This window comes from Aulostomus chinensis, chromosome 6, assembly GCF_037954235.1.
Source record: "Aulostomus chinensis isolate RoL2024-O1b breed Wild chromosome 6, RoL_Achi_v1.0, whole genome shotgun sequence".
In the NCBI taxonomy this organism is placed as follows: Eukaryota; Metazoa; Chordata; class Actinopteri; order Syngnathiformes; family Aulostomidae; genus Aulostomus; species Aulostomus chinensis.
Window position 1 is genome coordinate 26,971,719 of NC_141325.1, and position 24,670 is coordinate 26,996,388.

Consider the following 24,670-nt stretch of genomic DNA (forward strand, 5'->3'; position numbering starts at 1 on the left):
CGTTGACCAGTGGAAAGAGCTGCATCTCACAGGGTTCAGAGGTCAGCACTTCACTAAAGAGGTCATGTGAGACTGAAGATGGAAAAATGAAGATGAATGAGTGAGTAACTGGATGAACCTCAGGGTCTCTGCAAGACTGTGAAAGAATGTGAGATAAACAAAGGAGATGAGCTTTCTGTTTCTTGTTTTGTGAGAGAAATATTTGAGGGAATCATTCATTTTTTAGATGTATGGCATCTCTTTTTCTCATATAAATATGAAAGCATTATGAATTTTGTTAGCATGGCAAAGTTTGTACATGTCTCAGTGTATTTTAGATATAAATACATTTTTTTAAAGCTTCCTTTGTTCAGGAGAGTTTTTCAGATGTTCTCTGCTGTAAAAATCATCTTTGTCTCTCATTTAAAAGGTTACTTGACAGCTGCTTTCAACTGGGATTTCATTTCTGTCCTTCAAGTTCGGATTCAAGACAGTGTCAGCTTTTATTCTTAACATCCTATCTGATAGCATTCAAGTATAATACAATGTCAGGCAGCTTTAAAACTACCTGGCGGAACCTTTGCCTCCACGTCCTCGTCTGGTTCTACTGCTGTGTTGTAAAAGAATGTCTAAGTTGGTTTGAGCTTCACATAACCTCCAAGAAATGCATCGGTATTGCATCAGAATCGAATCCATTTGGTCTGGTAACATTTGGAAAGTCTAGAAGAGTCACACAGCTACATTATTTAGCCACATTCAAATTAGCATAAATAGCATAAGTCTGCGGTGCACGTGATCCATCCACGGAGCATGCTCAGTATCCCCCAGGCGCAACAGACACAAACTCAGACAGATTTGACAGTGATGAGTTTATGAGAGCTGTGATAATTCCTTTTGCGAGTGCTTGAATATGTGGAAAATGTATTAATGAAAAAATGATGCACTGTAGCTCTTTAAAACTTTCAATCTTCTTAAATGCTCCAGTTTGATAATCGTAATATCACTTATGTCCCTGAATTGATTATTCTTATTATCACTTTCCTTCAGCAGCTTGGATCAGTGAGGTCACAACAATATCACATAACTGTCGCGAAAGCTGTGACCAAAAAGCTTGTGATCAATCAGAGCTTGAATAATAAACTCACGTCTGATGAGTTTCCTTCGTTGTTTTTAGAAAAGGCCTCAGGAGCGTCTCAGCCAGGATGCTCGGTGAACCGTGAGGTGTCGACACTGCACAGAGAAACACGTCAACACCAGTTTGGAGGAAGTGGGAGGTCACCAGGGTGCAGCAAATCCTTGGACTCATGAAGACGCTCTGCTATGAGTTGAATTATTGTGAGACAAAACTTAATTCAAGAGCTGTAATCCAGTTGTCAGCATCTGCCATCATTAACTATGTCCTTATATTTGCTACATAACCAGGTTGTCATGGAGACTGATCTGTTGACATGTGAGCTCCATGTATGAATTAACTCAATACAGGCGCTTTAAAAACTCAACCATGAGTTGATATTTAGCAGAACAGAGCATTAAATAATTACAGAACAATCCCAGTCACTGGATGTGACACTACAATTATATTAACGTCATCTTTTGAGTAAATGTTTGTTTTGTGTCAAGAAAATGATGAGCTATTACCAGGTGATCGCTCCAAGTCAGGTTTTAACTAAAGATTCATCAGAGCAGCTAAAGAATGAGCATGTTAATGTAAACTCCAGCTTATGGGTTTACACACGCATACACACACACTCTGAAGCTAGGGGAATTCCTTTAATAACATTCAGAACAAAGCACACATGGGTGGTCCACACTTGTCATTATATCCCTGCAGGCGAGGAGGCAAACACAAAGCACCATGGGAAAGACGAACTTCCCTGACAGCAGAGCACCAGAGGTGCTGTCAATCTGGCAGAACTCAAGTCGTGAACTTTCTGTGACTTGGAGATGAAGGTCTGCTGTATCAGAGATTCTTTGGTGAAAATAAATAGAGGGGAATGAATCCCTCTGTCACAGACAAGGAAGTGGCGGCCTGTTTGTTCTTCCTGCAACGCGGACTGAGGCACTTTGGCGTAATCGCAGCCTGATAAATATTATGTTACTGTGGTGCACTGCTGTCAAACTCAAAATTGTTGCATGCTTTGAGCTACCTCGGCACTGGTTACACTCAAACCTGAGCAAACACTCTGAGCAAACACACAGAGGTGTTGTCAGAACCCACGACGGGGCTTGTTTACACTCCTGAAGCCCAGAGCAAAGGGGCCGAGCCCGATCCCTCCGAGTGTCAAGATGAATGCGTCTGAATGGAGATGAATGGGACAAGAAACATAAACAGGTCTTATCTCTGCCTCCTCTACCCCTGCAGCGACCTCTCCTTGTTTTTACCCCTCTGCAGCTCACTCACAGGGCTGTTTGCTCCCCTGCTGAGCTCCTGGACCACTGTACACTTTGTCCAGTCAATAAATAACACCAAGAGTCAACACACTCACACAAAGCACAGATTGTATCTTTTTTTTTCCCCCTCTGTGTGGAAACTGTTGACACTCCTGCACCCTGGTATTTGTCTGACAGATATGACTCATGTGCACCAGCCATGACTGGTGACTGTCCCCACACACACACACACACACACACACACACACACACACACACACACACACACTCCACCGACATTTTGATGATGTTTCATGCGTATAAACTGTCTCTACATATTTATCGCAGCAGATTATAGATCCACATGTAGGAAGATAAAGGTCCATGCATGATATGAGTGTAACTGAGCGTGTGAGTAAACACACTCACTCAGATATGTGACGCTCATTCTGGTGTTTACCTACTAGTGAAATGTCAGAGGAAGCAGCGTGCAGGTGAATCACTGATTACAGCTGAGAGTGGATGAGCTGCTAGCATGCAAGGCCAACAGCTGTGGAGCCTGGGGGCTCAGTAAGGAGGTCACAGAGTGTGCATGATACGAGCAATACTTTGACTGAAAAACTCACTCAGGAAACAAAGAGCAACGTAACAGTGATAATAAAAACCAGATTATTCAATAATTGAACCACTAAATGCGTCTAACGAGGCTCAGCTCAGTGGAGCTTTCAGTGCAGCTGCATGCCAACAGCTCACTGCTGCTTTACAGGATAACGTGAACTACAAGGCTGACCAGCTCTCATGAGCCACAATACAGCAACTTAAAATCGCAAGAGAATTATTAAGGTTGCAAAATTCCATCCATACATCCATTTTCTTCCTCTTCATCCTGTTAAAGGTCATGGGGGGGGGGGGGGCTGGAGCCTATCCCAGCAGCTTTCGGGCGAGAGGCGGGGTTCCCCCTGGTCAGGTCACCAGTCCATCGCAGGGCCAACACATAGAGACAGACAACCACACTCACAGTCACACCTACGGTCAATTTAGAGTATCAATCAGCCTCGTCCCCTCTTGATGTCTTTGGACTGTGGGAGGAAGCCGGAGTACCAGAGAGAACCCACACAGGAACAGGGAGAACATGGAGACTCACACAGAAAGATCCCGTGCTGGAGCCGGGACTCAAACCTAGAACCTTCTTGCTGTGAGGCAACAGTGCTGACCACTGCACCACCGTGCCACCCAGTCGCAAAATTCAATTTGATTGATTAAGTGATTACAGAAAATACAGTACATTAGAAAATAATAAAATGAATCATGACACGTGACCCCATGTGTGGATTTATCTCAATAATGGAATAATTAGAGGATGGTAGCATTTAAGCCACGTAAGACAAGATTTCAATCTGTACAAGTATTCACACATTAATTAAAAAAACTATTTGCATAGAATATTCTGACAATACGGGCTGCACAGTGGTGCAGTGGTCAGCACTGTGGCCTCACAGCAAGAAGGTTCCGGGTTCGAGTCCCGGCTCGGGCACGGGATCTTTCTGTGTGGAGTCTCCATGTTCTCCCTGTTCCTGTGTGGGTTCTCTCTGGTACTCCAGCTTCCTCCCACAGTCCAAAGACATCAAGAGGGGACGAGGCTGATTGATACTCTAAATTGACTGTAGGTGTGACTGTGAGTGTGAATGGTTGTTCGTCTCTGTATGTTGGCCCTGTGATGGACTGGTGACCTGTCCAGGGTGAACCCCGCCTTTCGCCCGTTGACACTGGGATAGGCTCCACCCCTCTGTGACCCTTAATGTGTAGGAATAAGCGGAAGATGACGATGGATGGATGGATTCTGATTAAAAAAAAAATTAAACATGTACTTGATTTGATTTTCTTCTTTCCTTGACAGCCCTAATTTTAATTTTTTTGTTCGCTCAAGTTTTCTGTAATATTCTGGATGGATACGCAAATGACACATTATATCATGAAATATGTACAAAAGTTGCTTAAGAAAATCCATCTGAATACTGCATAAAGCTTCAGATTCAGAATTCTTCTCAGTTTGTTGTCATATTAGTGTCAAAGGTTTTTATTGAGGGGATTTTCAACGTTTCTCTCTTCTCTCCACAAATGAGAAATCGAAGTCATTAATAAAAGGAAATTCCCGTGTCATTTGTAAATCTCTATACGTTTTTAGACCAAAGAAAGCAATGAAGGTGAATAATAAAAAAATATATATAATAGATAGCAAAGTGAAAAATTCAATATTATTTTTATTTATTTGTATTCACACCATGTACTTGTTTGTTGACACATTTTCACAATTGTTATATTGAGACATGCAAGTGAGTTATTAACCAATTACTTATGCGCTACTATGTATTTGTACCCAAAACAGACTTAGGATCTAAAATATGTACCTAAAAATGCAGAATGAAGTGGCAAGTTTGAGAGATAAACAATAAATTGGCTCTAGAATTGATTGGTGTACAACTGAAGAGTTTTCTTGTCTTTCAGGTCCTGGATTGACCCTGTTCAGAGGTGAATAACCTCTGAACAGGGTCAAGGTCCCTTCAAAGTGAATCGTCTGAACTGTAGCAGCATCTAGAATAAACCCTCTTTCATACATATTTCTTTTTTTGTCCACTGAAGAGAGATTTTGTGATGAATAATCTCGTTTGTTGGAAGTATTTGCTGCATGTTGTCCCCTCGACCGCTCCAACTGAGACAAAATGCAAAAAAAACCAACAACAACTGAGAGCAGAATAGGACTAGAAATGTAGGTGAGGGAATGAATGTGAGTAAGATTCAGGCTTTTTTCTTTTCATAGATGATGCAGCCGTCGTCAGCAGTGAGAGTGCATGGTGTTGCTATCAAACAACAAATAGAGGAAGAAGGTTTGAACCATTTCCTCCAAACCAAAGGAAGGTGATTGTTATCTCGGCTTCGCAGCGTTTGGCTCCAGGCCAGACAATGGCGAATGCGTGCTCTGGCTGATCTCTGGTTTACGTGAGAGGCCAACTTTTACTCTCATCCGGGGTCGTGAAATATAGGTCATGACCAAAAGAATGAGATGGTGAGTACAAACAGACGAAAGGGGTTTCCTCAGGAGGGCGGCAGGGGTCTTCCAAAGGGACAAAGTGGGAAGTTAGGTCATCTGAGAGGGACTCAGAGCAGAGCCACTGCTCCTTGGTGTCAAAGGGAAGAGGCTGCAGACAGACCAAGGGTGGAGGGACTATACCTCCACGTTGGTCTGGGAACGCCTCAGAATCCTCCAGTCAGAGCCGATGTGGCCAGAAAAAAGAAAGTTAAGCAGTTGTAGATGGATGGATGGACGGATGGAGGGAGGGACAGACCATTAAAATCCTGTCACCTCGCAGTCCAAAAAAGATTCATTTTGTCTCTCTTGTATTACCACCTCAGGGAGGATAACAAACCTGTTTAAATCAGCTGACAGGACAGCAACATCATGTGACCCTTCCGAGGCAGGAAGTTTGATGGAACGCGTCAAGGGATGAAAGAAATTTGTATGAGTTTAAAATAATGTAACATAAACCCTCAGATGTCATTCTGAAGATGTAAAGAGGGGGTCCTGTGTCTTCAGCTACTGTGCAGGCTCACAGTTTGCGGCCAGTTGCAGGATGAAAAGCACCCCCCCGCCCACACACACACACACACACACACACACACACACACACACATACACATTAGAACCAGACGCAGTGGGGCTCCAGAGAAGAAGTGAACTGCACCAAGAGCTGAACGCTGAGGTTTGGTTGGCATACTTAAACCCCGCTAAGCCCATCCATCAAAGCTTGTTCATCTCTCCTTTAAAGCAGGTCAGAGGTGTGTATGCATGTGTGTGTTCCAGGGTGTTCATGTGTGCGTGTGGGTGGGTGCGGTGTCATGTAAGCACACTGAGGTTGTCCCCAAACGACTGGTGTGTGTTTACGTGTGCATTGTGTGAAAGGCAAAGTGGAGAATGGCCACCTATCTGTGAGGTGGACCAGATCCACGGCTGCGGGTCTGAAGAAGAGCGTTGTGTGTGTTGAAACCACAGTGACGTCCCTGCCGGCTCAAAACAAGCTCGCCGCCAGAACCGGCCTCTTTGCGGTTTGTTTACATTGAGAGCTATTCCAGACAGCACATGCACACGCCCTCGTGCACGCCACTCTGAACACCTTAAAAACTGTGAACCACACAGACGAACTCAGTCACATAGGGATGAAATGAGTGTGTGTCTTAGTTGTCTCATGCACACACACACACACACACACACACACACACACACACACACACACACACACACACACACACACACAAGCACCTGTAATACCTGCTCTCTTTTCCAGATCCAGTTCACAAAGCTGCCTCGATGATTTCTCAACACTTTGTGATGAGCCACAGAGGTGTACAGATCAGGAATGTGTGTGTGTGTGTGTGTGTGTGTGTGTGTGTGTGTGTGTTTGTGTCTGTGTGTGTCTGTGTGTGTGTGTGTGTGTGTGTGTCCATTCTCTGTTCTATGTACTTGCTTTGGACAAATGTTTCTCTTTTTATAAAGTCACTTTCAGTGTGCATGTGTGTGTTTTTTATACCCGTGTGGGATGAGGCGGGGACGTGGGGGTGGTCATAATAAATTAAGTCATAATGGTGGTTAGATAGTCAGTTGTGATCGTCAGGTTTAGGGGATATGAGTGATGGGTCCCCATGTGGACAGTAATGTCAAGATTGTGTGTGTGTGTGTGTGTGTGTGTGTGTGTGAGTGTGTGTGTGTGTGTGTGTGTGTGTGTGTGTGTGTGTGCGTGAGAGCATGTGTGTGTGAGACAGATTGCCCTTAGAAGGTGAAGGTTGATGGAACACAAAAAAAATGAATCATCAGCAGACAGCTAGGCGCCCCCCCACCCCCACCCCACCCCTCCAAGTTTGTCTCAAAGCCTCCTGAGATCTCAAAACCCTCAGGAACTGAATCCTGATTGCAAAACTCTTCAGTCAACCCCCACATGAGGGGGGGTGGCGATTTGGCCGAGTGTCAGAGGTGTCTGCTCCACAAGATCTCCAATCTACTATCTGTTATGGAAAAGGTCAAAGGTTTTAAAAACAACTGAAGTAAACGTATGACCTTGATAGTCCAACTCACTTCCTGACGATGGAGGAGAAAACATGATGAAAACGTTCAGCCTGGTCAAGAAAGTTTCCTGTGTTTGTTTGTGGAACTCATGGACCTGCTGACTGCTAAACTAACTCAGCTTTCCTGAAAAATCTACATTTGTTGATGAACAAAGAGAGCGTATGGATACAAAACATGAGTAGCAGTTTCCTGCATTTACATTTTTAAAGTTATAACTGTCAAATAAAGTTCCCTCATGCGATCATATGTGAACAGGAAGAAATAGTGTGTAATCCAGCAAGTATCCAGCAAGTGCTCTGAGTAAATATGGAGGTTATAATGTTGTATTTTTAAAAGTAACCAGTTTTCCTCTATTAGTAAACAATGGTTGCGCTACCATAGTAACAAGAAGTACAACAAGCCGTGTTTTATTAGTCGGTGTGACACTGGTCCTAAATAATAGCACCAAGGAAAGTTCCCTTTTGGACGGTGAAGAGCGTTCGCACAACAGCAAAACAGACAACGTAATGGCCTCCAGGAATTCTGCTCTGTTTCTGCTGTCAGAATACCGAAAAGTGACGAATGACATCATCGCCCACCACGTAAAAAAAACGAAAGGAAGCTCCGAAGGTGAATACTTCAACTGAACACGACGACGACGAACGTCACCCGAGAAGGATGACATCACAATCGCCCGACCTAATGGGTGTGACCTGACACCGGAGGGACTGGGAACAGGCATCTCTTATTTTTGTCTCTCACTTGGACTTGATGATTTATTGACAAACCAACACAAACACAACTCACAAACTAATTAACTCAATTTATGTTATTTATTAAACGCTGGAAATAAAACAATGTCGTTGGCAGGACTCAGGACAGGAGAGTGGCCCTAAATGAACAGCCAAACCTAACAGATGATCCAAAAATGACGGAGACAGCAACGCAACCTAAAATACAACCTCCACTAATGACACAAGACAAAAAGAGGCGGGCGAACACGACGGGAGCAGGGGGGGGGGGGGGGGGATGATGGGCTGAGAGATGCAAGGCGGAGGAACTTACTGGACACAGGTGACCACACAGAAAAACAGACAGACAGGAAGTCACATGAGGAAAATAAGCTTCAAAATAAAATGGGTAGTGATGAAGGGGGAAACCAAAAAGGATCAAATCAAAACCAAGAACATAAACTGGGGAAACACAGTGGAAATTTAAAAAAAAAATCATTATAATAAAGAGTCTGAAACTTTAAGTCCAAAAGTAAAACGTAACACCGTCCAGACTGGTCCTGATAATCATTCTCTGCAAATGTTGCCATTTCAAGTGACATTAAACCTGCTTCCCGGTGGGATGTTCCACGTTCTACAGGTATTCCACGAGTATTCCCACCTTGGAGAATGGCTCTTTTTATTTCTCCATAAAGCGGAGGTGAATATGTTGCAGGTCTTAAAGCCTCAAGCACGCAAATTAAGTTATTACAGTCTAATGTTTTATCTTCTGTAGGCCCTAAACCTTCAAATTTCTAAACAAGTACCTCAAAAGGAATTGTGTCATTTGGTAGAATTTTTAGGTGCAAAATACCAAGCAGCAATCCACCTTCCAGTGATTCCCGGAGCCGTCTGCTTTGTCACTCAGCACAGCTGCAGACTTGCCTACACCCAGAACAGGCTCATCGTATGCGCCCAGGTGTTGGGTGCTTGATGTGTACCAGCCTGATTGCCAGAGTGCCTGAAGACCAACGTAATGGGCTCTTGAAGACAGGCACCATGACACCAAAACACACCTGACATGGGGAACACCAGTAAAACACCCAGCGCCGTTCTACGACTTCCTGCTGCGGCTTCCAAACAATAACACAGGAAAAACAATCCTCCGTAAACAAGTTTGCAGCTGCACATGCTTAACAGGCTGAACACACTTATTTAAGTTGTTATGAGAGCTGAGGAACCAAAAAAAAAACATCACATATGATTTCCTGGCAATCTGTGCTAATCACCAGAGAGAGCTGCTGGACCATCAAAGATACAATCAAACTCTTAAAGACACACACACTCGGTCCTGCGCAGCTCTGCACCGGCTCGTATTTGTGCTCTCTGATTTCCTGTCTGGCAGACCTGCTGTTTGTATGAGCGGAGGAGCAGACATGATGTGAAGGGAACATCAACAAGGATTCTTTCAGCTCGCTGGGATGAACGCTGTCGGCTTTGTCTGCTGCTGCCTTTACAGAATAAGTGCGTGTGTGTGTGTGTGTGTGTGTGTGTGTGTGTGTGTGTGTGTGTGTGTGTGTGTGTGTGCTCATTCAGTAAGTGGTGGATGCTCAACGTCTCCACCCACCTCCACCCAACCCTGAAATACACCAGGCAGAGTGGCTACACACACACACACACACACACACACACACACACACACACACACATACACAGGGCTTGTGAAAATAACCGTAGAAATCCTTCAATAATCCTCCGAGTGACTTTCTGAACCAAAACAAACTGCTCAGCAAAGACATCTGCCTCATGATTTCTGACGTGACAGAAACAAAACACAGATTGAGAGCAGGGTTTGGTCTGAAAGAGCAGGATTATGTGTCTTGTCTGAATGACTGGTTGACTTTTTTCCAGGAGGATAAATTTCAGATTAGCGGAGTTGCGTCATTTTGCAGACGATACAGTTTTCTATCTTGATGTCGAAGCGTCTTTCCGGTGACACACTGCTGGTGATATTTTGTGGCTTTTTCAGCTCAAGCTTGTGTATACAGAGAACAAAACATAGCATCGCTAGCGCATCGTGAACAATATCACAACTAAAGGAATAAAAAGTTCACTGTGTTGGATTGTCTTTCTCAGAGATGAAACTTCAATTACTGAACAAAAGTCCCATTATTCTCTTGAGGCCCGGACATACTGGCAGCATTTTTATTGGTCTTTATTGTGGGGGATCTGTTGTACTTGAATGCATCTCTTGCAGTGGTCATCGTACCTGAAACTTGCAGTTAGTTAGAGGCTTTCACGCTGATTAATCTGATACTTCTGGCAGAACGGAGGAATCATTTTTACAACCGTGGTACTTGACTACTTTGGGAGATTGTCGGCCATCAGCTCATGTTTATTCATATTTATGAAGGTTACGTCTGTTGGTGTAATAATCTTGCATTACACCTTGAAAGATGATATAAATCTTTCACTCTTTTCACAAACTATTGGTTTAAAACCATTTTCACACGGATATGAGTGTGAAAATGTGGGTTTTAACCCTACAGTAAAGTTTTTTGCAAGTCTGGGTAGTTGACATTTAAAGGCTTTGCTTCCTGTCTGTTAGACTAAACTCAGGGCTGAAAACGTTCTAAACTTTGCATGAACAAATTTGTATTTGAGAACATTTCATGAATGAGGACCATTGTTCTTTAAAAAGTTATGGCTGCTTTAAAGCCTCTCCAGAAGGAAGGCTTTGACCTGTGGGTGCCACTATGGGAAGCCAGGATCATTAAATAAAAAGATCATCATCATCATCATCATCATCATCATCATCATCATCATCATCATCCTCATCATCATCATCAGGAGCCTGAATGTGGTTGGAAAATTTCATGGCAATTTGAGGACAGAAAGCAGCTGTTTACAAAAAAAAAAAGATCCAAACAAGTGACCAAGAAACTTCAGAACAATTCCCCTCTTACTATGAAAAATGATGCCAATTACTGACATTGCTGTTGACTTTGATTGTGGCCAATTATTGTAGTTAAATCAACTCCCGATTATACAGCAAATAAAGAATTGTTATTTTTAAATACCGTTCATTAGGAGCAGCGCTATCAGATGGAGGTGGGCTTCATCATCATCGTCATCATCATCATCATCATCATCAGCAGCAGCAGCAGCAGCAGCAGGAGGACGCGCTCGCCCCCGCCGGCTGCTCATGGCACTGACCCGATCTGGAGAGCTGGAGTGGATCCAGGTGCAAAAAAAAAAAAACGAAAAAAAACCCTGGCAGGATTTCTAAAGAGGGAGCTCTCCTCCACACGGCGCACTCTCTCTCTCTCTCTCTCTCTCTCTCTCTCTCTCTCTCTCTCTCTCTCTCTCTTACACACACACACACACACACACACACACACACACACACAGACGAGCAGGGCAGAGGAGCTCTCCTCCAGATCCGTGCCAGACGCACTTTCTGGTTTCGCGCGACTTTACTGAGCTTTAGTTGTTATTTTAACGGGCTCTAAAAGTTTTGGTGCCAGATGGAAGTTTTCTCTCTAATTGGAAAATTTGCGCAGATCAAGAGTTGAGAGTTGAAGACGCGCAGGTATCCTTAAAGTAAATAAATCAATGAGTTGAAGTTATCTGAGGAGTTTTCGCTTGTTATATGTCATAGCTTTTTACAGTTTCCCTAATTCGCGTCTCTCCTCTGGTTGCAGGAATCATCTGGAAAAAGTTCGCCCAGGATTGTGGACGCAGGAGCGCGCAGCAGCTCGGAGCGCGTCAAGAGAAAACAGCCGTTAGTGCGACTTCGTCTGCGGTGGGGTTTTTTTTTACTTCAGCCGTCCCAGAAATGGTGGGGCACCTACATTTGCAAGCGATGGATGAAAGTCTAAAAGGAAAGAACCGGGAGGGGCTGCTCGACAGTCCGGATTCGGGGTTACCCCCCAGCCCTAGTCCGCCCTTCTGCTCCCTCTCTCCGGGTCTGATCGAGTCGCGCTCCGGCAGCTGCACGACGCCAGTCGAGAGCCATCAGGGGTTCTATAAAAAGGAAAGCAGAGAGGGAAAACTGGTGAGACTCAGTATTTACCTTTCTAATCTGACAGAAGTTATGTGTTTTAATGTACAGGATCATTGAAGTCGGTCAGTAACGCGGAGAATTAGTGGATAAAAGACTTAATGACCAAATAATGACAATAATGAGGGTTCTGCGAAAGAAACACAGAGTGAGTTTTATTGTTTGATTGTTTGGCCAGATTTCACTCCAGTCCCAAAACATCTGGAAGCTCTCTCTCTCTCTCTCTCTCTCTCTCTCTCTCTCTCTCTCTCTCTCTGGCACACACACACTCACACACACACACACACACACACACACACATACACACACACTTCTTCCTCCTCTGATCCCTGGCTGAAGATGCCACTGAGTTCGGTGCCTTCTTTTGGATGCATCAGCAGGTTTAACTGGGTTACATGGTATCACGAGGGTCAGCGAGTTGATTAGGACCAGTTGAGTTTCCAAAGTGGGGTCCAGGGACTCCCAGGGGTCCCTGCCAGGATTCCAGTGGCTCCCAGCAAGAGCACAGAGAGTTGAGTAACTAGTAGTATCAGTTGCAGGTATGCGAGTGGACGAATGACCAGCAGGACTGACTCTAGTGGGATGAGATCAGTGTGACATGAACAGGTTCAAGGATCTGGGCTGGAGTCTGACCTCTAAAAGTTTGGGTTCTTCAGTGTCTGTCTTGGCTGCCATGTTGCTTGCATACGGCTGAAACTATGAGTCAATCAAACAGACATGGAGATGAAGCTCGACAGTGAGAGAAATCCAGCCGGGAGGACTTGATGCTTTATTCATCATAGGTGACGGGAAGCTCTGCTGTGTCTGACCGTCTGTCAATTTGTCATCTTGTACACAGAAAAATTATAACGCACATTTAGGCTGCACAATTTTGTAGCAAGACCAAAAAAGTCATAACTGATCAAAAACGTTCCTGCAAACCTAAACGCACAATTTTTCCTCCAATAAATGAGCAGAAAGCATCGGCGTGAGATGATTATCTCACTCATGATTGACCTCAAATAATGAATGAACTTGAGGGTCTGAGTAGCTGATTTCAACTGCTTAAACACACAAAACAAGCTCTTGCTTAAGCTGGTTTTCCCCACTTGTGTGTTATTCCTCGAAATAATTCAATCATTACAACAAAAACAAGACTCGTAAACACACATTGCCAGCAGTGGATGCAACGGTTGTAAGTCAAGTCAACAACTCCGATTGTCAGCACACACACCCCGAGGCCACGTTTGTCCTTACGTTGCACAGCTCTGCTGACATTCAACATCGTTTCTGGTGCAAGCGATGGAAAAAGAAGATTTATGATGACTGAAATTGTGCCCCACTCTCTAACAGTAGTGTGTGTGTGTGTGTGTGTGTGTGTGTGTGTGTGTGTGTGTGTGTGTGTGTGTGTGTGTGTGTGTGTGTGTGTGTGATACATGACAAGTTTGATAGAGAATCATGTCCAGGTCACTCCCTGTTGCAAAAAAAGTCTCAGGAACATGTCTGTGCAGGTCAGGGTGGCTCTTAAAGGAGGCCTCAGAAATGCAACGTTGCATCCTGGGAGTTTTGTGACAATGGTGTGCTGAAGCTGTAATCCCAAGATTAGAAGAGCTGCTTTGCTTTGCGGTTTCCCCTCTAAAGATCGGGGCTGATAGGAGCTGCTGCTGCTGCTGCTGCTGCTGCTGCTGCTGCTGCTGCTGCTGCTGCTGCTGGTTCCGAACCCTCTCACAGGCTCGTGTGCATGGAAAGAATCAAAGCTTTCCATCAGAAAACGTTTCCTCAGAGAGTTTCCTGAGCTGTCTGAGAGTTAGTCTGGTGGCGGGATGAGGGGAGGCATACGTGTGCTGGGGCTCATGGTTTTTTTTCTCCCTGTTCAGATCTATTTTTGTGTTGTTTTTTACACCATCGAAGAACAATCCTCAAGCTCTATTTTGAGGTGAGGGGCTTGTTAGTGCGGTTACGGGCCATTGCATAAGTGTTTGGTGACCCCTCTCTCCTAAATTAAACACGGATGGACGCTCAGACGGGCTGTCTGTTGTCAAACCCAGCTTGTATTTGTGGGGATAAATTCATCTTGTAGCTGCATCTCCTGACAGGAGAGAGTGGGATCAGTGTCACGTCTTCTATCTCAGCTTCCCTGATAATCCTGATGCTCTCACATGAATGTCCTGCTACATCAAATCCGAGGCTTCAGTGCCCCAAACCGGCAGTTGGAAATGTTTGAGTTGGCGTTTCTCTCAGCAGCTCTGCATTGTGCTTTGTACATTGTGTGGGTTTCTCAGCTGCAGACTATTTTCCTGGGCAGAAATCTGCTTCCAGGGGGTTTATTCTCTGTGTGCATTCTGGGTGATCCACTGCCTGGACACCACCTCCCCTCCATTCACAAGTGTTTGCTTTGCGCAACTTGCCAGAATCACACCATGAAGAAATACCTGGGATGCTCTCCACATCGGAGCAGCCGAGAAAAGACAGTGGCTTTCTGGTACAGTGTTTCCACGTCAGGAAGAAGTAAAAGAACAGCCTGCAGATGAACGTTTTGTCAGTCCTGCTCGGTGAGACGAGCAGCTGTGCAAGTGAGGCAGAGTTCAGTGACGGCAGGCTGTAGGTAAGACGAGCCTCACCCAGAGAGCTGCTGTGCCCTTGGCCTGCTCTTGCCCGTCCCCTGTAGTGGCATGCATGCTCCACTGAATCCAAACCACAGCATGTGACTGTGAAATGTGAGAGGTGGCCAGAGTCGCCATTTGAATCAGATCGGTTGACGGGACACACATGCAAAGATGAACATCCATCACAGGTCTGCTTGTCAGCGTCTTGAGTTTCTGGTGCAGCTCAGTCTGTCCTCTTATTGGTCTGTCAGACGTGTCATCAGAAGCTGAGCTGACATCAGGTGCATGTGAAGTCAAAGTGAAAACGTCACCCAAGAAGTGTATTTTTGCCTTTCAAGTCCTCATAAATAGGTGTCTCTAGCGCTTTGAAATCTCTCTCTTCGCTGCTACGTGACTTTGTTGTGACTCCAGAATGCAGTAAGAGCCACGTTCTGTATATTTAATTAAGCCAACTACAGTCTTACTAGAATCCACCCGGTTTGATGCTCGTACACAGTAGCACGGGGCAGGAAGTGCTATATTTTGTTTATTTTTTGCACAGATAAAAGCGTTGGTGGTTTCCTGAGCAAACTGCTGGATAAAGAAGCTGCGGATGATGCCCTTTGCACCTTTTTGGACAGTTTAGCTGTCCAGAAGTAAGCTTCAAACCAGGTGCACAGTACGTGACTGGCTCTTCCTGCTTTCTGTTGCCACAAAGAAGTGATGCAGCTGTTGTAAATAACATCTTTGTGAGCTCAGGACATCTATTTGTGCACACTTTAGAGGCAAAACATACTTTCTGAGTCAAGTTTTGCTTTGATACAGAAGCCCATCATTCCTTGATGGACCTCTGTGTTCAGGTTCAGGTTCTGATGGCGACGTGATGACGAGAGAGATGACCTCAGCGAGCCCCACACACACAAGCTCATTTAAATGCTTGAATATGATAATGTACTCCAGACTTATGTTCTTGCAGAGGTTGTTGTCTTTTAAAATGAAACTTTATTTCATATCTCCACACGAGACAGCAGCTATTTACTCACGTCAGCCACAGCGCTACGACTCTAGCAGCTCCAGAGGCTCATCGTTGTAACCCGCCTGGTTAGTAGCTGGAGGACAAACATCTCTCTGTCACACACACACACACACACACACACACACACACACACACACACACACACACACACACTAAGGCTGTGTCTGGGTCACACAGCTCCTCGTCCGTCTGAAGCAAACATTAATGTGGGAGAACTCCCACAGCGTTGATATCAGAATAAAACTGACGTGTCACCCTGACTGGTTGTTGTCTGCTTGTTTTTGCAGTAACAGCAGCACAAACATGTGAATTCTCATGTGGGAGGATCAAAAAGTGTGTTTTCCTGGAGAGGGTGGGGACAGCAGTGTTTTTAATTTGGGTTGCAGGCTCTGCAGAATCCCCCCGACCATGCTGGGATATTTTACTGGAATTCTTTGAATGAACGAGTTGGCAGGCAGCAGTTCAGAGGTTCCTGGACGGGGACTGTTAGTGATGCTTGTTTTTGCCTCCACCCAGCTGCCGTACCTGCTGCTCAACGCCACAGGAACAGACCCCAAGACCCGTATGTACCCGGTGTTCTTCGGAGAGAGCATCGAGGTCAACCCCAAACCAGAGCAGGAAATCAAGTAAGTGAACCCTGATGAGTTAAAACGCTGCTGGTTGTAACCCTCTCGTCATCGCTGCCACCTAGTGCTCACCTGTGCCACCTCTTCTCCAGGTGCAACTCGTCGGTGAAGTACGACTCTGACAAGCATTACCAGGACCGGGTCTACTGTACCCCCGTTCCTACTCCCACCTCCTTCAGCGAGACAGTGGTGGCAGTGCGTAACTGCACCTGGAGAAGCTACAAATCCCAGGTGTACCTGGAGCCACGGCAGAAGCCCATCAGCTACCAGAGCACCACCATCATCTACCCCAAACACGCCAAGAACACTTACCGCACCACGCTCAACTACAACGCCACGGGCTCCCGCCGCTGGTTCGTCTCCACGGTCCAGCTGGAGTCCAGCGAGGATACTAGTCCCTGTATCATCTACACGGAGGACCTGTAGGGCTCAGACTCGGGGACGGGACTTGGAAGATGAAAGGGAAATACTTCAAGTGATGACTGGAGCCCCTAAACGCCTGGTTCTGTTCATCTCTGCTCACCACCCAGGAAACTTTGGGAACCTTTCAGTGTATTTAGACTTTCTACTGATGCCGTCTTTACAAAGGGACTCGCTCCTGCAGCAGGTTCAAGCTGCACGCCATCGGTCAATGTCTTATCTAATACCAGAGCTGACTAACTGGTGACCTTTGCTCTCCTCCAGGTTTGGCTGAGAGGAAGCAACAGTCAGATGTTGGTGTTTGTGGAGAGCAGTGACAGTGGAGCCTGCGCACACCCGACGCAGAGCTCTCTAGCAACGGCTTTATTGCACTTGTGTTGTATCTATCGCGGCCGGGGGGGAATCTGAGTAGTGCTTCTGAAACATTGGACCAAAGATAGTTGGAGCAGGAGAGGCTGTGTGAGGGTTCATTTCTTGATATGAAAGTTTATTCACAGAACCAGAGTGGAAGGGAAGTCGAACGATAACTTCATGATTAAAACATCTTAAATATTTCATTGTGACTTCCGATCTTCTGCTCTGTTGGACTTTAGCAGTAATTACCAGCGCCAAGGAGGTGATGTTTGTTTGGTTGTTTGCCTGTTAGCAGGATATCCCAAAGAATAAAGTTTGATGGAATTTGGAGGGAAGATCTGGGTCAAATTGTAGATCCTGGATTCTGAAAACTGATCTAGGCTATTGGCAGGATAGCGCTGTTAGCGGTATTGTACTCGTTGGCGGAGGTATGTGCTCTCTGAGTGCTTTCTAGTATTTGAATACTTATAATTTTAGCTGGTTAAATGTAAAGAGTTTAGATGGTTTTCAAGTTCCTGTATAAAAATACTAATGGTGAGCAAGTTGAAGTTTATTTATTAGGAGCTGAAAGCTCAGAATTTGATTTGGGTTCAAATACTGACAAATCCTGATTGGTGATGTCACTTTTTTCCCCGGCGGAGCCCCGCCCACTTTTAAACTAACGAAAGCAGGTCGAAGAAATACAGAAGTCTTTCACGTGAAATAACCGAAACCGTCACGTGTGCGTTCATGCACGATCACACGGGAAGAAACGGGAGACAGAGAGGCGACGATATCTGGAAGATTTAATTTGGTTTGATATCAACTCACAAAAAAGAAAGGGCATTGGATATTCGACTGTTCTAACGCGTGCAAGTCTGAGCAGCCCTGAAACGATGCCTCACTTTTCTCCGTTACGGTCAAAAAAACGTCTATTTGTCCAATTGCTGTTTGTATTAATCACAAAATCTTTCTGCTGCCTCTCAAATCGGAGACACTCTTCCTTTTATTGTTCTCACTTATTCACAAAATATTCCAGTTCCCCCTGTAATCAAATTAAATCCACACATCGGATGTCCCTGTTGAAGATGTAAAATATCGACTTATTGAAACTTAACATTTCTTCAGTTGTGTATTTTTTATTTTTTTTTTTCGGTTTGCAGCGGAGGATTTGTGATGTTTCTCGAGTGTGGAGGGAAGCCCCCTCCGGGTGAGTGTGGAGGGCGTCGGTGCTGAGAGAAGCGTTTAATGGAGGGATCAGGAGGTTGTGATTAAAAAAGAGAGAGAGAGAGAGAGAGAGCGAGAAAAGAGAGGAGAGGATGAGGTGTGGATGAGGTGAGGACCCTGGAGAGAGCTGTTACGTGTTGATGGTCTGAGAGGAAGTCGGTGGTTCAACATGCTGGTGGTTTTACCTGAGACGAGTGTGTGTGTGTGTGTGTGTGTGTGTGTGCGCGCGTGCGTGTTTCCTAACACTTGATTTTGTTACTGTAAGATATTTTCCTGTTGTATATGTGGCATTGAGGCACTTCTCTTTATATTTTTGTACGTCAACCGTTGTTCCTGTTTTGATCCAAGAAAATAATTTAAAAAGATGTATATTATGATTGAATTAAAAAAAACAAAAAAAAAAGGTATTTCCCAAACTCTACTTCTGTTGTTGTTGTTGAGTTTTGTCCCGCTCAAGCACGGATGGCGTGATCCATCCACGGAGGGAGGTCACTTTCATTTAAGGGAATCGCATCTGACATCCAAGTCAGAGCAACCTCAGGTCACTAGTCTGCTTTTTCCAAAGATAAGCAACCTGATCAGTGTTTTGATTGCTAGCTTCCCAAAACCTCAATCAAAACCATAAAGTGAGTTATTATATTCATACGGTGTCAAGCTTTAAACTGCTGAACAGAAAATGAATTGTTAAAAAAAAAGGTAAGGAAAAGTAGCTACAGTTTTTGTTTAAAACCATAAATTAAACAGGTCTGATCAGTAACTTTAGATTTTAGTGTATTTTGGTTTTGGCGTCCTGGTCTGGGAGTAAACCTCTGATGTGAGAGTCTAAATTAACCTCTCCTCCACGGTTAAGTGAGTAAAAAAGACGTCCATCCTGCTCTATGTACGTGCTTTACAAGCTTTAAATATCAGACTGCTGTTAAAATAATAGCAGAGGTGTTGGCAGAGACCTCTGGACGCCTGCCTCCAGCCTCCACAGCAGCTCTCCTCATTCAGGGGCTCGTCGGAGGGACGGGGGCGCCTCCCAGCGGCCAGGAGGCCAACAGACCTGACTGCTGCCACCCTCCCTGACAGTGGGAACGCCAGTAGATCAGCTTTCTCTCTGGCAAGCTATCTGATAAATAGAGATAAAAATGTCAGTGCAAAAAATCTGAAGGAGGAATGAAGTCACAGGAGTGGATGTCAGCTCTTACAGCAGCAAATCAAAATGTTGCTTCAGCTCTGGCAGTCTTTTTAGGCTTTTTACGAGGAATTCACGCTCATTCTGAACTTGGTGTGTTTAAACCAGCGTAAGACAACAGTTAATTTTCGAGACTTTTTTTTTTTCTTGAAGAGCAACTGCTGGCATTTGTCATGGCTGACTTTGTAAGAGAGAATGAGGAGGGTCACTTCTGGACCGGCAAAAATCCTGAACCTGACATTTGATAACATTTCCCCATCCCCTGTCATTCGTTGTGCAAAGCTAACTGGCGGTCAGCTGGTCTCTGTGGGCGTCAGCTTCTGAGTTCAGCACAGAGAAGAAGTTCAGTTCCTACAAAGTTGGTGTGTTCCTTTAAAGAGGCGACACCTGTGGGAGATCCTGCAGGTCTACTTCTCTTGCAACGAGACATCACCTCAAAATCCAAGCACGATCATCACTGGGATAACTTTTTTTTTTTTTTTTAAAGCTCATGAATCAACGAAATCTAATTCAAGACAGTTTCATTTCATAAATCATTAGAAGCATTTTTCTCTGCAGTTACTTATATTAGGACACCCCCCCCCCCAAAAAAAGAGCAAAGGAAGCACATTCAACACGAATCGAGAATAGAAGAAGTGCACTCAGTCACCTTGTAGGGCTCCTGAGTTACGTGAACAGACGTGTGACGTCACCTTCATGATGGAGCAGCAGTGGCAGCTGAGCGGCACATTTGTATCCGTTAAATTTAACGGAGCATCAGCTGCTTTTTTCTTTTAAATCTTCTTAAACCGTTCAGTCTAATTTCTTTCTTTCATGCAGTGATGATGTACATACATGCAGTCAAACGCGTGCATTTACTGCCCCCTAGTGGTGCTCTTCCTCCATTACTTCCCAACGGTCCAAAATCAGGATCAATAATGGGACTCAGAGACCACGAATGGCAATAAGCTTTTTATTTAAACATTAAGGCAGTGTTTTATTTGTTTTTCATTTTTACACTGCTATCCACAAAGCTTGCTGGTGGGCATGTAGAATTTAATCATGTGAATATTTCTTTTTTTTTTTGTAATACCAACCTTGAAGCAAGCCACATAAATATTTACATCTATTCAGTTTTATATACAATCCTTGCTATTATACAGTGGGTTATAATAAAAAAAAAACATTATGAACAAAATGGTTGAACAATGTATTGTTTTGTTAATCCCCACCCCCGCTCGACCCACCATCCAGGGTACACATCAGCTATCGACTTGGATTATTTTGCGTTTGTAATGAAATGGCTGTGGATTGAACACATAAACTAAAAAGGATTCATGTTAAAATTCATCTCAGTATACTTTTAAAAAACAACGTTATTAGTCCGACATCCGTTTAGGGAACAGCTAGATATGGCTTAGTCTGTTTACCGTCACATTCTTACATCTCATCAGTGGATACATGATAAGCAAGAGTCTGATGCACAAAGCCAGGCTGACGCTGTCTTTTTTTTTTTTTTGCCTCGTCTGATGTGATTAGAAACCCTCCACCCACTGGTCTTCACTTTGATACAAAAACCACACGTCAATCACGGCTGAGATGAGCCTTCTGCAGGTGACAGTAGGATGATGGAGGGACAGGAGGTAGTCCTATAACAGTCGTGTATGTGCTGCAAGTCCCCGCCATGACAGAGAGAAACCCCAGACGCGTTCCAACTGGACATAGGTTCAGACCACAGACGCGGGGCCCCTGGTCGCTGAGTCACAGGCCGGACACGTTCCACATCACCAGCATCATTCACAGAGAGGGTTTAAATGCTGCGAATAAAATCTGAAGTATCTTAACCATCAATACATAAAATAACCTTCTGAAGGCTGTCCCCTTGCTCGCTCGCTCAAACACACACACACACACACACGCACTCGCGCGCACACACACACACACACACAGGCGTACAGGGTGCAGTGACATACACCTGAACCTTGTGATGCAGGCCCAGACGCTGGTGCAGCACTCAACCGTTGAAAAGACGAACCCAATGAGTGAAACTGTCAAAATCTAAGGCTGTGATGGACTTGGAGAAAAAAATAAATGCACATTTTAAAATTTAAAAAAAAGAAAAAAAAGAGGACGTTTCATTTGCTTCTTTGTTGTCAGACTTCCCTGCATGGACATTATTAACCCTGGCATGGGGGGGCCAAAAGAACAATTGTGCGTCACTTGGTAACTTCAGTACTGTGTATGTAAAATAAATGGCACTTAACACTAAGAAGATCTGTACAAAAACTGCCAAGAGGAAGAGCTGAGACTCGCCTCCTCCTCTAGGTAGTGAAAAGGTCAAAGGTCAGACTGTCACAACAGCTCCTAGACGGGATTCTGGCAGGCCAGCAGAGGCCCTGCGCTGGCGTGGACTTTAATGCGAGCAAGCTCGGCGTGATGCCGAGGTTGCCTTTAAGCAGCTTTAAGGTTGCACCTGCTCGAAGCGGCGGGGTCATCGTTCACTAGAATGTGATTGTCGCTTTGAGTGTGGGAGCTTTTGAAAATTATATGTGTTTGCAGCAAGACCTAAAAAAAGGGATTCCTCAACAGCCGACTTGTATGCTGTACCTGCCTCTGGAAACATGGACTCTTAAAAATGCCGTTGTGAACAGACTGACAACTAAGTGCTTAATATCCAAAAAACGGTTCCAACAAACACAGACATGGTTAATATAAAAACAGTGAGAAAGTGTCACTTGTCTCAGTGCCATCAGCTGGCAAAACATCTCTCCCTACACGCCTGAAGTCAACAGGCTTCGCTGTGATGACGTCAGCAATGAACAGCATGTTTACCCTGTAAACCAATGATATGACCCTCCTGCATTACAATCTCCTCCCCCCCAGCCCCGCCCCCCAAAAGATACATCATTGCAGATAAGAGACGACAAATATAACCATCAAAAGTTCACCATCAAAAAGTACTAAAGGTCTCAGCTCACGTTCCAAACACAGGACTGGACAGACTGAATTGAAAGGAGAAAAAGAACCGAAAAACAAGAGAAAGTAAAATGCTGATTCTCCTCCCGCCCCCTCGCACGTGTTCTTGTAGTGGTAGCAGTGCAGACGCTGCCTGCGCTTGGAGTTCACTTGAAGAAAAGTAAGAGGGTCCTTGCTGTGATCCGCCCTGAGAGCAGCGGCCAAGTCCAAATCTGTCACTGGAGCAGCCGCCATCAGACTCCACCGCCTCACAGAGCCCGTCCACTCGAGTGTCAGCACATTAGAGCGGTGCAACCAGAAGGTGCAGATCAATGTGCCTTTGTTGATAAGGCCAGTGAGGAAAAGTAATTCAGTTTAAAAAAAAGTGATTAGTCCTTTAGAGTAGTCCTGGAGTGAGTGCATAAGCGCTAACATACACGCGCCCACGCAGAGCAGCTGCGATCTGGCTGGTCGGTGCTGTGTGTCTCAGGTGAGTGAGAGAAGGATATGATCCTAGCTGGACGACTGATGGAGGCTATGCAGACTGGAATGGTGCAGGTAGGTTTGCAGATGCTTTGGGATGTGTGTGTGTGTGTGTGTGTGTGTGTGTGGCTGCAGCAGCACAGAGGTGGTTGACCATTCGAGGGTCCACTTGTGTGATGGCAATAAGGGTCACTCGCTGTCAGACAGGGTCTCGTACTGAGACATGAGCAGAGGCTTGGGCTCCTCCTCCCAGGTGCGGCACTGTCCAGGTCCTGACCCCGGACCTGCTGGCTGGCCGGATGAGGGAGAGGGAGCTGATACCGTCCCGCTGGGGAAACGCATAATCAATGGGTTACATGGGAAGGGGGTCGGAGTTGAACCTGTAAGAGGCAGAAAAATGTTGTTAAAGTGTGTCTTATTCTTCAGTGAGCACACGTGCGCGCACGCACGCACGCACACACACACACACACACACACACACACGATGCATTCATGCATGTGTAACAATCTGATGACATTTAATTATTGATGATCATTTCTGTTGAGTCAGTGGCTTCACAGCCATACATAGTCAGTCTTGTGCAGCTTCCTCTTATCACTTTGATGTCGTGAGAGTTTACTTGAAAAGACAATTGAGAGATAAATCCGTCCAAAGTCAAGCCAGAGGCTGTGTTTGTGCGTCCCGACTGATCACGGATACGTGGGCTCACACCTGAACGCAACACATACACATGCCTATCATTTCTGGTTGTCGAATGTCAGCTGTGGGAAGAGTGAAGCTGGACTTGTGTCAAGTCTAGTCAAGATGTTTGGCTCACATTTGATCTCTAATAGAGGAGAAGAGATGCTTGTGACTAAGTTGTAGCCTTTGTTCATAAACATGCTTCTCGGGCTGGTGGGCCACACCCAGGATTAGAGGCTGGCTAGCATGCTGCTGCATGCCTCTGAGTGTCTCAGGACAAAAACACTCTTGTTCAGAATAAACTTTGAAATTTCAAGGGAAGATGTGTAGTACAGAATATGATCCACGAGCAGCTTCTCAGATGAGCGAGCGCTTGATTGCAAGTCCGTGAGGACGTTGTGAAATAATACGTCATGGTTGTAACACACATCGGTGCATATTTGTGCTTCTACAGAACAGATCAGCTGCTGAGGCGCTCCTTCAATGTGGACCACCTGTAAATGTGGGGTCTGAATCATGGGATCTTAGCGCCTCCTCAAAGAGTTTGTTCACACCTTCACCACACACCTGCTGATAATATCAGGTCTTAACAGTGCTAAAAGTATTATAAAGAAAAAAAAAAGTAGTTGTTTTTTTTGCCTGTAGATGAAGGCCGGTCCTCCCACACACGGTTTGTGAGGGGAGTTCTTCTGTTGCAGTCTCCCTCTGAGTGGACTGAGGACACAGAGGATGGCCTCTCGCCCCCTGAAAGGCCTGGTCCTGGAGACTTGGCCTTGCGCCCGTTGGAGCGCCCGCTGCCCTTTGAGGACTTCCCCCCACCTACAGAGAGGGCACAAATGAAAGCGCGGTGTTAAAAATCACGTCCAGCTGTATGACACGCCAACAGTATTAGTGTTGTATAGATGTGTTGCTTCAGGGTTATGATGGGACTGTCAATGTGGAACAGCCTCAATAACACGCTGAGAACGCAG

General features: G+C 45.1%; 2 protein-coding genes across 8 annotated transcripts in view; one reads left to right on the forward strand and one right to left on the reverse strand.

Moving 5' to 3' along the window:
• Nucleotides 1-11,568: 11,568 nt before the first annotated feature.
• rflna (refilin A) lies at nucleotides 11,569-18,834 on the forward strand. Of its 2 annotated transcripts, none has more exons than XM_086205484.1 (4): nucleotides 11,569-11,757; nucleotides 11,859-12,211; nucleotides 16,334-16,443; nucleotides 16,536-18,834. In XM_086205484.1, the coding sequence occupies exons 2-4, from the start codon at nucleotides 11,993-11,995 to the stop codon at nucleotides 16,867-16,869; spliced, it is 663 nt and encodes a 220-aa protein (XP_086061610.1). In that variant the 5' UTR covers nucleotides 11,569-11,757; nucleotides 11,859-11,992; the 3' UTR covers nucleotides 16,870-18,834. The 2 variants fall into 2 exon arrangements, with proteins under 2 accessions (XP_086061610.1, XP_086061609.1); XM_086205483.1 differs by having other exon boundaries at nucleotides 11,569-11,746.
• A 1,696-nt stretch (nucleotides 18,835-20,530) lies between these two features.
• Nucleotides 20,531-24,670, reverse strand: part of ncor2 (nuclear receptor corepressor 2) — a 95,062-nt gene continuing 90,922 nt past the window's right edge. For all 6 annotated transcript variants that reach the window (XM_086207280.1, XM_086207279.1, XM_086207281.1 and 3 more), the window contains exons 45-46: nucleotides 24,339-24,518; nucleotides 20,531-23,397 (exon numbers count right to left, since the gene is read on the reverse strand). In XM_086207280.1, coding sequence (XP_086063406.1) covers nucleotides 23,207-23,397; nucleotides 24,339-24,518 — 371 coding nt within the window. In that variant the 3' untranslated portion in view covers nucleotides 20,531-23,206. The remainder of the gene's footprint in view (nucleotides 23,398-24,338; nucleotides 24,519-24,670) is intronic.

What these genes read in the sequence shown, in the direction of transcription:
- rflna (XM_086205484.1), top strand. Translation starts at nt 11,993, where the DNA reads ATGGTGGGGCACCTACATTTGCAAGCGATGGATGAAAGTCTAAAAGGA. An exon ending in AAAGCAGAGAGGGAAAACTG is followed by an intron (nt 12,212 to 16,333) that starts GTGAGACTCAGT and finishes GCCTCCACCCAG; the next exon opens with CTGCCGTACCTGCTGCTCAA. An exon ending in AAACCAGAGCAGGAAATCAA is followed by an intron (nt 16,444 to 16,535) that starts GTAAGTGAACCC and finishes CCTCTTCTCCAG; the next exon opens with GTGCAACTCGTCGGTGAAGT.